This window comes from Zootoca vivipara, chromosome 2, assembly GCF_965207765.1.
Source record: "Zootoca vivipara chromosome 2, rZooViv2.hap1.1, whole genome shotgun sequence".
NCBI lineage: Eukaryota > Metazoa > Chordata > Lepidosauria > Squamata > Lacertidae > Zootoca > Zootoca vivipara.
In genome coordinates, this window is record NC_142584.1 from 8,291,318 (window position 1) to 8,304,751 (window position 13,434).

The 13,434-nt window shown below is 46.8% G+C and overlaps 1 protein-coding gene across 1 annotated transcript in view; it reads right to left on the reverse strand.

Moving 5' to 3' along the window:
• Positions 1–429: 429 nt before the first annotated feature.
• Positions 430–13,434, reverse strand: part of MARCHF9 (membrane associated ring-CH-type finger 9) — a 47,127-nt gene continuing 34,122 nt past the window's right edge. Inside the window, exons 3-4 of the mRNA XM_035107934.3 lie at positions 12,242–12,434; positions 430–1,565 (exon numbers count right to left, since the gene is read on the reverse strand). Of these exons, the coding sequence (XP_034963825.1) occupies positions 1,237–1,565; positions 12,242–12,434 (522 nt within the window). The 3' untranslated portion in view covers positions 430–1,236. The remainder of the gene's footprint in view (positions 1,566–12,241; positions 12,435–13,434) is intronic.

Below are 13,434 nucleotides of genomic sequence, written 5' to 3' on the forward strand. Positions count from 1 at the left end.
GCACACCAGCTGCTATTGCTAGGTGTGATTAGGAGCGAGCCCGAAGGAAATATGTACTTCAAAGTCAGCAAGCACAGGACCAGGCCATAAATGTGTTTGGATCCTTAAAACCAAGGTAGCAATGGCCGTTCTTAAGGCTTTAGTTTCTTTCTTGCCAGAACCACCCCTAAAACACGAGACAAGGGCCCTGTGGGCCTGCCACCAGCCCCTGCCAATGGTCAAGAATAACAGGAGTTGTAGTCCAGCAACATTTGTAGGGCCACAGATTCCCCATCCCTGCCCTAAAAGTTAACACAAGGCATCCCTTCGCTGAATAAACGTCCCCCATCATCTCCACATGCCCGCTAGATGACACATCGCACATACCCTGACCTGATTGGAACAGACTTTTTAAACGGAAAGTGAACAACGCAACTGCAGGACACCTTCTTGTATATAAACAATTCTTTATCCTTCCATTGTCAGAGAGAAGGGGGGGGGGAAAGAGGGGCGGAGGGAGGGAGAGAAAGAGATTTCCATGCATTAAATTAAAGATGAAATGCACAGGTAATATATCTTATTGCAAGATGCCATTTTGCTTTAAGAAACATGTTTATTGCACCATTATTATTTTGGAGGGATGGGTAAAAGTTCAGAACCTCTCTGGTTGGCGTCTCCCAGTCAGAGAGACCAATGGGATGGGTTGGAAAGGCAGGATGGGTGGTCTTCTGGCAGGATTTCCTTTGAAAGATGAGGTAAAAATGTTTTCAAATATCTGGATTGGTTGGCGCCAAGACTCGTTCTGAAGGAACCAGGCAGGGGCTGGTTTTTTTTGTTTTGATTTTTTCAAAAATTAAATAAATAAATAAATAAAAACCCCACCCACCACACTTCCAAGGAGTTTAGTCATAACAAAGGAGGGTTGGGGTTTTGGGGGGGAGGAAGGGGGACTTGTCTCTCCTTTCACCACAAGCTGGATGGAGAGAGAGAAAGGAAAAAAAATTCACATTGATGGGAGGGTAGGAAGGTGCAATCAAGTTGAGGCACTCCCCACGCACAACAAGGAAGAGGCGGGTGGGGTCTGCGGCGGCAACGCCATGGAGGCAGGCATCCTCCTGCGTCGGACAGTATACAGCGTGCGGCCTGCCCCGTAAGGGCTCAGAATGGAGCCTGTGCGGAAGATGAAGGCATCGGCTTCTTCCTTCCATGGTTAACCGTGGAGCCTCTCCCTCTTGGCAAAGGCCCCGTAGGCTGTTATTATACCGTCGTGACCCTCATGACAACCTCGCGGCTGGAACTGGAGCCCCCGCGATGTTCGTTAGGCCGCAGGTGGCTGAGAATGTGCAGAATTGTATAACCACAGTGATGGTTCAAAATAGTCCTAACCCGCTGGCCCCGCTGGGAGGTCCTCTCACTCCCCGAGGAGGGGTTCGTCCGTGAATTCCGCCCTCCGGGCTTTGTGCTCCCGCCAATTGGTTCCCCTAGGTCCTTGGCTTTGTCATAGTTCAGCACCTTCCACTGCTGGTTCACCGCTTGCCAACGCTTGAATATTCGATACACCGAGGAGCCTTCGTGGATAATCAAGCCTGTCGAAAGAAAGAAGGAAATATAAGATTGTTGCTGGGGGAACTCTGAAAATAGGGTGCAATAAGGCACCTCAGTTCCTTTTAGCCTCTCATCATGTTGGCTTGATCTTTGACTCCTCACTCTCCTTTGTTCCCCATATTCAAGCATATCACAAAAATACGGCCCTTCTTTGTCTCTTCGCCTCCCTCCTAGCTCTGACCCATATCTCCTGAAATTGCTACGTTGGCTTCCAGCCCGCTTTGTGGTCGATCTCTTTGTTCATATAATCCCTGCCCAAGTCCAAAGCCCCTCCACAACAGTCACCGCTCTTGCTCCCACAAGCAATCCCAGCTGCCTTTCTCCCTTGCTGCCCCATATGCTTGGAACTGCCTCCCAGCACACTTCTGTGTGACCCCTTGCTCTCACTTGCACCATATCCTTCCCTTGTAGCCTTGCTACACTTTGGGGCACAGTCCTAAGCTTGTCTACCCAGAAGTAAGTCAATGGAGCTTCCTCACTGGTTAAGCAGGGTTAGGACTGCAGCCTAAGCCTCTAACCAAGGCCAGGCACATGCAATTGGAGTGATGGGCACATTATTTTCCCCACTTGCCACTTCCTTCCCTTTCTTCTGTCAAACTTCAGATTGGATGCTCCTCGGGGCAGGGAACTGCCCTCTTGCACCACCACATAGGTTGAGGGTACTATATAAGCAAATGAACAAATAGATACAGTGGTACCTTGGTTCTCAAATGCCTTGGTACTCAAACAATTTGGAACCCAAACACTGCAAACCCAGAAGTGTTCCGGTTTGCGAACCTTTTTCAGAAGCCGAATGTACTCTGTTTTGAGTGTTACACTTCCGATTTGAGTGCCACACTTCCGTTTTGAGTGTTACACTGAGGTCTGTCTGTTTTTGCTATTTATTTTGCATTTTGTTTTTGCGGCTCTTTTTTTGTTACTGTGTGGAATCCAGTTCAGCTACGGACTGATTGATTGTGTGACTGCAGTACATTGTTTATTGCTTTCATTTTATGGATCCGTGGTCTCGTTGGATAGTAAAATTCATGTTAAATTGCTGTTTTAGGGGTTGTTTTAAAAAGTCTGGAACGGATTAATCCATTTTGCATTACTTTCTATGGGAAAGCGCGCCATGGTTTTGGAACGCTTTGGTTTTGGAACGGACTCCTGGAATGGATTAAGTTTGAGAGCCAAGGTACCACTGTATATGAATTTTAAGAGGTGAGGTCTGAGTCCATCTGGATCACACCCCCATCCATTTCCACCTCCAGCTTAGCCCAAGTTTGTCACTTTGCCACAAAGCACCTGTGTCACTGGAATAATTTCTCTTCTGCGGTTCTGTGTGTGCTCATGTGATTTCCACACAGGGCCAGCATATATGTGTTTGGACGGGGGAGACCCAGGTTCAAGTCTCTGCTCAGGAACAAAGCTTTCTGGGTGGCTTTGGGCAAGGTACCATCACTCAACCCAATGTCATTTCACAGGGCTGTTGTACAAGAATAGACTGTGCCTTGCACAATCATTTGCATGGGGAAGGAATTCTGCTTATAGCTAGTCCTCATGATTTGTGAAGGGATATTGGAAAAGTAGCCTCTGTCTTGCAAGACTTGTCACCTAGCTGTTTCTCCTGGCCTCTAGTTATTAGGCTGCATCTACTCCTACGCCCCAACCACGTACCCAAAATAAAACCTGCATATCGAGCCGTTTAAGTTAAGCATATTTGCATGCATTATATGGTTCTGCATGAATGTATTTCTTGAGCATGCGGTGTCAAGCTTTCTTGGCAGTTCCCTGGGTAGATTTTGGATCAAGTTGTGTGCCATTTTGCTCCTGTTCCCTACCCCGATTTAAAAACAAAACAAAATAAAACAAAACAAAACATCAGCTTTCATTTTCCATTTTCATGGAACGGCTACCCAGGCCAAGAATCGGTTTTAGTCTGGCATTCATGAACTAAGGGCAAAAAAAGCTCAAGAAGATATAACTGCTTTATGCTACGTACTCTCCCTCTCACCTCCTCCCCTTCCCTTTCTTTCCCATGAGCTGAAATTTAAATGTTAAGGCCCTTGGGGCAGGGACTTGTCTTTTGCTTATATCACTCTGTGGCACAGCATGTGGCATTGTCAGAAGCGTACCCAGGCTTCCTTGCACCCTTGGCAAAGAGATGTAACTATGCCCATGTCCCCTGTGCCCTTTGCAGATGAGCCTGTGCACCTTGCCCAGCCACTCAAGAGCAGTGGAGGACTCCCCAGGTAGTGTGCGGACAGGCAGGTGAGCTCCGAGCCACTCCAAGCCAGAGAAGAGAGATGCGATTTTTGGACCCTCCTGGGCCTGCACTCTAGGTATGCCCCTGGGCATAGTGGTCAGAGTATCAAATTAGAACATGGAAGAAAACAGGGTTCAAAGGTTGGCCATGAAACTAACTGGGTGGCTTTGGGCAAGTCACTACAAATGTACAAATGATGGTGGCAGAGACACAATAATCCATGTAAAAAGGATCCTTTCCTGCACAGACCAGATTCTTGGTAACAAAAGGGTGAAATGTATTATTTCCTGACAGGGAAACTGCCTTTGCGGATCGTGCAGACTCAGGAGAGTGAATCAACAAACATCTGGGAAATGTTTTTGTGATTAAGCAAATATGAAATATATTTGGTGGGAGTGTGAAATAATATGAAACCTTTAGAAATAGGCAAATATCATTATTTCGGAGATAATAAAAGTAAGTTCCACCTGTCTCCACGTTAACCTATTCTTTGGGGCATGCCAAAATATAATGTTAACGTTATGCTTAAGGAATCGGCATATAAAATAATTCTGCAAGATGGAATGTTGCAGGGAAACGAAGCTTTTCCAAAATATTGAAAACCTGGCTAAATCAGCATCGCGAGTCTTTGTTAACTATGTGTATGAATAAATCAGCAATGTTGATACAATTACAGCAGCATTGGTGGCCTTCGAGTGTTGACCCCCCATTAGCAAGGCCCTTGTGTGCTAAAACATGCAACAGTCTCAGCTAGTGCAGGCCCTTTGGCTGGGGTTAATGACAGCTAGAGTCCAAAACATCAGGAAGGCGCTGAGTCTGGGAAGGTTTATTTACAGGAATTTCTGAGGGATTCATTCAATGTTTTCGAATAAGGTTGCGACAGAGGTTTGATATATGCGTATAGAGGGTGACATGTGTGTAACGGCTTTTTCCGTTTCCTTATTTCTGTGTGTGTTGAAAAACAATCCCTCCCCCCCTCCCGCAACATATTCTGGAGCTCCCAAGAGCACCGGCGAGTTATAAATATCATCTCCCGACTGGATGCCACCCAGTGACAATCAATCGAGCTCCAGCCATCGCCTAACGTGGGTCATTACCATGCGACACGTGTCCCTGTTGAATCAATGGGAAATGGAAAAGTCATTCATTCATTTCCCAATGACAGCGCACCGCTCGCTTCCCACAAGGGGCCTAGCTGTTATCATTCCGTCTCGCCAGAGCTCATCCATCAGTGCCACAAACGCGGCTCGGCCTCTTTAGTGAATGTCATTGGCTTCCAATTAAAAAAGGCTTTCTCTCCCATTGATGGTGTGCGGTGCCATCTGCTGAGGAACCCAAAGGCAGCCACAGGGTGTACCAAGCCTTAATTATGCCGCCCACCCCTTCAACCATGCACGAGGCCACCGACAAAGGCATGTGACACAAAAGCTGCCGACAATCTCATCAGGACACACCTCTGGAGAAAAGGGGAACTGATGCCCACTGAACAGATTAAGCATGCATCTACACAGTCATACCTTGGTTAAAGTACGCTTCGATTTGAGTACTTTCAGTTTAAGTACTCCGCGGCCCCGGAAGTGTTTACGTCCGGGTTCCGCATCTCGCGCATGCGCAGAAGCGATCTGTGTGCTTTGCGCATGCGCAGAAGCGATCTATCAGCGCTTCGCGCACTATCGCTGCTCGGATTAAGTACTTTTCAGGGTGCGAATGGTACCCCGGAACCAATTAAGTACTTAACCTGAGGTACCACTGTAATAATTTTATTTTTTATCATCTACAATACTGTCTTATTAATTTTATAGTACAATACATTGATTATTGCCTTCATTTTATGGATCAATGGTCTCATTAGACAGTAAAATTCGAGTTAAATTGCTGTTTTAGGGGGTGCTTTTCATCGTCTGGAACAGATTAATCCACTTTCCATTACTTTCAATGGGAAAGTTCGCTTCAGTTTAAGTACGCTTCAGTTTAAGTATGGACTTCCGGAACCAATTAAGTACTTAATCCGAGGTACCACTGTAAATATTATCATGGGTGCCCAGGAGCACAGCGCTTGAACCAGGGACCCTTGGCTGCGAGAACCTAATAGCTATTAAGCTCAGTGGCAGAGTGCAAGGCTTTGCATGCAGAATCCCAGGTTCAATCCTTGGTGTATCAAAGTAGGGTTGAGAAAGACCTCTGTTTGAAACCCTGCAGAAGGGTACTTGTCAGTCCTTGTAGACAAAGCTGGGAGGATGGTAGATTGGGATCTGCTGGTAGATCCCTAGATAATTTGTAGTAGATCAGTGGTTCCCAAACATTTTCCCATGTGGACCACTTGAAAATTGCTGAGGGTCTTGGGAGACCACTTAATGGTTTTTTTCCACCTGTTGTAGTTATTATAATGTAATGTACTGTATGGTTTTTAATTGTATTTGTACAACCTGTTTTATTTCTTTCAATTGTATTGTATTGTATTGTATTGTATTGTATTGTATCCCATTAAATTCAAGTTTTAAATAAAAAAACATACAATATAAGAAAGAAAAGAAGCAATAGAAAGATAATTAAAAATCAATACGAACATTTAATGGGATTGATGTGCCATCTCCCATGTTCACAAATCCACAGACATGACGGGGACCATCTGAATGAAGGCAGAGTAGATCAGCCTACGAGCTGGTTCCCAATTGTATAACACTAGCAACATCAAAACAACTTTCCCCATCAAATTAGGCCACTGAAATGAAATAAGGCTCTCCAGGAGCTTAGTTCAGCTCTGATATTGACAACAGACTCCAAACTTAATCCGTTCCAGAAGTCCGTTTGACTTCCTAAATGTCCGAAAACGAAGGCGCAGCTTCTGATTGGTGCAGATGCCCCAGAAACAATAGCCTACAACTGCATTGGACATTCTGCTTCCGAAAAACGTTTGAAAACCGGAACACTTACTTCCGGGTTTTCGGCATTTGAGAACCAAGGCGTTTGAGTACCAAGGCGTTTGAGAACCAAGGTACCACTGTAAAGGTTTGGCGAAGTAAGTAAGCTGTACTACACATGCCATCAGCCACTGCTGCAGCTGATAAGAGTTAAGGCCCAGCAATGCCTGGATGACCACAGTTTCCTCGAATCAGAGCTAAGTTAAATTTAACACGGAATCAGTAGAAAATGTTTCTTTCATGTAAACTGCTTAGGCATTTTTACAATTGAGCAGTATACCAATTCTGTTAAATGAATAAAAATAAAATAAATACACAAGGCCTTATGTGGGTGTGCGCCTATCTTTTCAGGTACTTAAAAAAGCACCTCCGCACCCAACTACCATATATTTTGGAAAGCTGTTGAGACTTTTCCCTATGCATTTGAACACCTCTTAAGATACTGTAGCCAAATTTTGCATGACAGTTCTGAGATCAAGGAACAGGCTTTGATTGATGCTTGGATACAATGGGGAGCCATTTTGAATCAAGATGGCGGGCTGAACCTTTTAAGACTGCACTGATGTTTTGGTTTCTTGCCATTCCTGAGCAAAGCCAGGGACTAGGCTGCTAGTATCAAATATGTTCCTGTCACAATCAGAGCAAAATGTACCGAGGACTAATTTAGCATCACTGGTCATAGAATCATAGAAACATAGAGTTGGAAGAGACCACAAGGGCCATCCAGTCCAACCCCCTGCTGAGCAGGGAACACCATCAAAGCATTCTTGACAGGTGGCTGTCAAGCCTCTGCTTAAAGACTTCCAAAGAAGGAGACGCCACCACACTCCTTGGTAGCAAATTCCACTGCCAAACAGCTCTTACTGTCAGGAAGTTCTTCCTAATGTTTAGGTGGAATCTTCTTTCTTGTAGTTTGAATCCAACAACCTTTCTCCCTCCTCTATATGACATCCTTTTATATATTTGAACATGGCTCTCATATCACCCCCTTAACCTTCTCTTCTCCAGGCTAAATATACCCAGCTCCCTAAGCCGTTCCTCATAAGGCATCGTTTCCAGGCCTTTGATCATTTTGGTTGCCCTCTTCTGGACACGTTCCAGCTCGTCAGTATCCTTCTTGAACTGTGGTGCCCAGAACTGGACACAGTATTCCAGGTGAGATCTGACCAGAGCGGAATACAGTGGTACTCTTACTTCCCTTGATCTAGATGCTATACTCCTATTGATGCAGCCCAGAACTGCATTGGCTTTTTTAGCTGCTGCATCACACTGCTGACTCATGTCAAGCTTCTGATAAGTAACAGGATGTGACGATGGCAACAAGAGGTGATAGCTTTAAAAAGGGGTCAGACAAAAGCACAGGGGCTGAGCCAATCAGTGGCTAGAAGTCATGACGGCTATAGGCTACCTTTCGGATCTTAGGTAGGATGCATCTGAAAATCTATTGCTGGTGGGTTTTGGGGTGGGAACATGCCTGGGAGATGGTTACTTCTTTCATGTCCTGCTTCTGAGCTTCAGTGGAAGAATCTGGGTTGGCACTGTGACAAACAGAATGGCAGACTAAGGTGGACCTTTGGTCCGAATCGGGCCAGCACCTTTTAATTTCCTTAGCTGCTCACAGCTTTTACTGGGGACAGATTGTGCACGGAAACCTGTAAAATTTGGCATGCTCAGATTGAGGTGGGCAGACTTAGGGGTTTTATGGCACTATGGCAACTAGGCCATATTGAGCCCAACACAAGCCGTCTGCTGCAAGCAGTTGTCTCCCATCTCCCATGCTGTTCAAGCATAAACTTTATTCTGTCAGCAATCAGGCTTCATTCCCAAGGTGAAGTATTTCAAAAACACAAACACGCAAAACAAACATAAATCTGGCACCTGGATTAATATCTTCACTCAGAAAGGAAGTCAGGTCCAAATGTCCAGAGATCATGGGAAGACACAATTAAATGAATGCGTGTGCACAGCACCATTGAATGGTCTGGGAGCATCTGATACTGCAGCAAGCGAGGGCCTGGCCCATCCCCTGAATGGGTGGCCACAGGCAGCCCCACAGAACACCATAGATATTTAAAAGGATGCATGCACCACAAAATGAATGTGGCAGCGCCTCCCGGTCTCTGGGTTCTGAAAAGCTGTTTGCTATGCTATGTATCGGGACCCAGGTGGCGCTGTGGGTTAAACCACTGAGCCTAGGGCTTGCTGATCAGAAGGTCAGCGGTTCAAATCCCTGTGACGGAGTGAGCTCCCGTTGCTCGGTCCCAGTTCCTGCCAACCTAGCAGTTCGAAAGCACGTCAAAATGCAAGTAGATAAATAGGAACCGCTCCGGCGGGAAGGTAAACGGCGTTTCCGTGTGCTGCTCTGGTTTGCCAGAAGCGGCTTTGTCATGCTGGCCACATGACCTGGAAGCTATACGCCGGCTCCCTCGGCCAATAATGCAAGATGAGCGCGCAACCCCAGAGTCGGTCACGACTGGACCTAATGGTCAGGGGTCCCTTTACCTTTACGCTATGTATAGCCTTCGACACACCATCATTACAATGGGTTCAATTGAGTTCCCAATATCCCCCCACCCAGGGGTTATTGCAGCATTATTTCTCTCCCCCCCTCCTCCGAACTTATCATCATGTTGAGTATTAAAAGTACTGGAATTGTGTTATGTAAATCACCCAGGGATTTAGAGGGTGGTGATTGGCTTATTACACTTGATGTCACAATAGACGGCTTGGCACACAAGAGGGGAAACAGAAGGGAGGGGGCAGATGGATCCAGAAGGTTGTGCTGAGGTTAAGAGTGGGCAGAGGACAAGGCTGGGTGGTTAGTAAACTACACTATGACATGCCAGCCTCGGTGACTGGCAGCTCCTTCTTCCTCTGAGGATATTAGCTTCAAGGGTCACAGCAGAAATACTGCATGAGTTAGAGGCCGGGGACTAATTTGTGTATTACGGCATTGCACAATTGATATAATTTGTGTTACCACTTTCCTGAATGTGCTGTGCGTCAAAGTACAATTTGTGGCTTACACCTTAACATTTATTTCCCCTTTAAATTAAATCCTGCTATTGGTCCTTGAGCTACTTAATGGATGTGGGCTTCTGATGTCTCACTGTTTCAGATCCTTCACCAATTTTTGCCATCCCATTTTCAAGACTCATCTCTGTAGTCATGAGGCCTAGAAACTTTAAGAGAGGAGAGCTGGGCTTCTAAGCACTACAGTATAGCTAAAGCCTGTGGCCTCCTGAGGCTTTTGTTAACATTTCATTGCTGGCTGGTTTGTGTCTGTTAAGCCTGCACTAAGAGCCAATTCTGATGTTACGTTTTACCCAAACAGATGTGTGGAGACCTACGCCTTACAACTTCCTTTCATTTCCCCTGTGTTCAGAACATGGGTGTGTTTTCTCTTTCCTGCTTCCAAATGATTCCCAGAAAATTCCGAACACCTCCAGGCACCTTGGGATGTTTGTGTGTGTGGATAGGCGAGATGTTGCAATGTGCTGTAGTCATTCTAAGCTGAACTGACCCTGCCACTTAGGGGAAAGATGTCGCACACTGGCAGAGCATCTCCTTTGCATGTAGGAAGTCCCAGATCTGAATCTCTGGCATTTCCAGGCAGGGCTGGGAATGTCTCCTGTGTGAAAACCTGGAGAGCTACTGGCAGGCTGTGGATACAATTGTAGATCGGCCAATGGTCTGGCTCAGTATAAAGGCAGCTTCCTATGTTCCGGTTCTAGGAAAACAAATGGTTCCCACAGAAGCAGTGGCTAATTTATAAAATGAAAGGTGCTGGGGCTAACTTCAGCAGGGGAGACATACTTCCCTCCTCGCAGGTTTTTATTCCTAATCTCAGGCAAGCTGCAACTGGCCATCAGCGGCGAAAGCAAGGTACTCTGCAGAGGCTCAGAAATCACTCCCCACTTTATCATTACCAGCCATGGGGCTGGTCCCAGGCTCTGAATAAAGGTTTCGGGGCTAAGTTTGGGGATTTGAAAATTCTGTGTCTAAAATGTATGTATACATTCATTGCCCTATATAAACTATGCAAATTAAGCACACCTATACAGTTCGTTTTGTATATTTCCCCTGTTAAAGGGACCCCTGACCGTTAGGTCCAGTCGCGGACGATTCTGTGGTTGCGGCGCTCATCTTGCTTTACTGGCCAAGGCAGCTGGCTTACAGCTTCCGGGTCATGTGGCCAGCATGACTAAGCCGCTTCTGGCGAACCAGAGCAGCACACGGAAACGCCATTTACCTTCCCGCCGGAGCGGTACCTATTTATCTACTTGCACTTTGACGTGCTTTCGAACTCCTAGGTTGGCAGGAGCAGGGACCAAGCAACGGGAGCTCACCCCGTTGTGGGGATTCGAACTGCCGGCCTTCTGATTGGCAAGCCCTAGGGCCTAGGCTCTGTGGTTTAACTCACAGCGCCACCTGCATCCCATATTTCCCCCCCTAGTGAGGGGGAAATAGCAAAGCAAAGAACTGGAACCCACATCCTTCCCAATGGAAATCTCATTCAGCCCCGCCCACCTCTGCACCTGGGACCCAATGAGATATTGGTAACTATTTACCATCTCCACATCCTTAAACGCTCCCTCTCTGTATATATGATTTACGGTGCTTAGATTTTGGGGTTGACAAATTCTGAAAGCGACAGCAATAGGCTTGTATGATGTCCAGGAATACAAACAGCTCTGCAATTTAAAAATGCCAGAGGGGCTGGGGAAGGTGGGTGAAAGAGATTTTAACACACGGTGGCTAATCGTTACAATCTCAAGCAAAAGTAAAGGTAAAGGGACCCCTGACCATTAGGTCCAGTCGTGACCGACTCTGGGGTTGCGCGCTCATCTCGCATTATTTGCCGAGGAAGCCGGTGTATAGCTTCCAGGTCACGTGGCCAGCATGACAAAGCCGCTTCTGGCAAACCAGAGCAGCACATGGAAACGCCGTTTACCTTCCCGCTGTAGCGGTTCCTATTTATCTACTTGCGCTTTGACGTGCTTTCGAACTGCTAGGCTGGCAGGAGCTGGGACCAAGCAACGGGAGCTCACCCCGTCACAGGGATTCGAACCGCCGACCTTCTGATCTGCAAGCCCTAGGCTCAGTGGTTTAACCACAGCGCCACCTGGGTCAAAAAGTAGGATGCAACAAAACTTGTCTACGGAGAACTGCTTTCTGACCTCAGTAGAAGCATACCTTCCCCCATCCTAATCTCATTTCCTGTGTTACTGTGCTGCCAAGACTATTGCCAGGAGGCACTACTTCAGAACTGGCCTTTCCTAATGGTTAGAAATCTCCTGAAATCTACCATCAAATTCCTTTACATCGAATTCCACAAGGGAATCACAGAGCAGACGAAGCATTGATTTTCCTTTTCCCTGCATCCAGCAAGCTGCAGGGATCGCACTAGCGGTGAGAGCAAAATGGGGGGAACCCTCCCATTTGTTTTTCTAAGCAACAAAAGTGGGCTTGGCTGGCTGGACTCACTCACCTATGCAGACGATGTCCATAAAGCCGTACATCCCATAGCAGATCTGGAAGAGCAGGTCCTGCCGCTGCCACTTGGCCGAGGGGCTGAGGGATGACCAGATGAGCCACGAGATGCTGGCGATGAGGAAGAGGGAACCCAGGATGATGGCTGCAATCTGTACCTTTTCAATCACCGTCAGGGAAATCGCCTGCCACTGGGGGTGGGAAGGAAAAACAGCGCATGGGAGCGAATGCTGGTAGGGTGCTTTTGCCAAATGATGGCTGTGTAAACATGCGTAACTGGCTGCTTTAACAGAATGTGAGAAATCTTATTCAAAACTTTGTTCAAGAATTTATCAGGTTAACAAGACTTATGTTGATCTTGTTAATCTGATAAATTTTTGAACAAAGTTTTGAATAAGATTTCGCACATTCTGTTACAACAGCCAGTTACGCATGTTTACATAGCCAACTAATTGTGTTCGTAACGGAGTTTTTTGTTGCATGTACTTTGCCAAATGATGGGCAGAACGAGTCAAGACAGGATTTTCCCATGAGGCCGAGGGGTGCAGAATCTTAGGGTGTCAATGCACAACAAATGCAATACAGAGAGCTTGGGCATTGGCAAAATCATTCTGCTACAAATATACAAATGTTTAGGGAAATGTTTAATGTTTGATGTTTGATTCTGTTTTTAATCTGTTGGGCGCGGCCCAGAGTGACTGGGGGAACCCAGCTAGATGGGCAGGGTATAAATAAAAAGCATTATTATTAGTATTATTAGTATTAAAGGTACTAATAGTAAAGGGACCCCTGACCATTAGGTCCAGTCGTGACCAACTCTGGGGTTGCGCGCTCATCTCGCATTATTGGCCGAGGAAGCCGGTGTATAGCTTCCAGGTCATGTGGCCAGCATCACAAAGCCGCTTCTGGCAAACCAGAGCAGCACATGGAAACACCGTTTACCTTCCCGCTGTAGCGGTTCCTATTTATCTACTTCACGGGTGTCAAACACAAGGCCCGGGGGCCAAATCCGGCCCGCCAGACCTCGTCATGTGGCCCGCCGAGCGCCCCAGCCAGCGGGACCCAGCAGTGGGACCTTGCTGCTGAAGCACCGCGCCGACAAAGCGCCGACAAACAGCTGGGGCGGGGGGGGGGTAGAAAGGCGGCCGGAGCAGCGCCGCATGGAGAGTCCCGAGCCTCTGCGACGCAGCA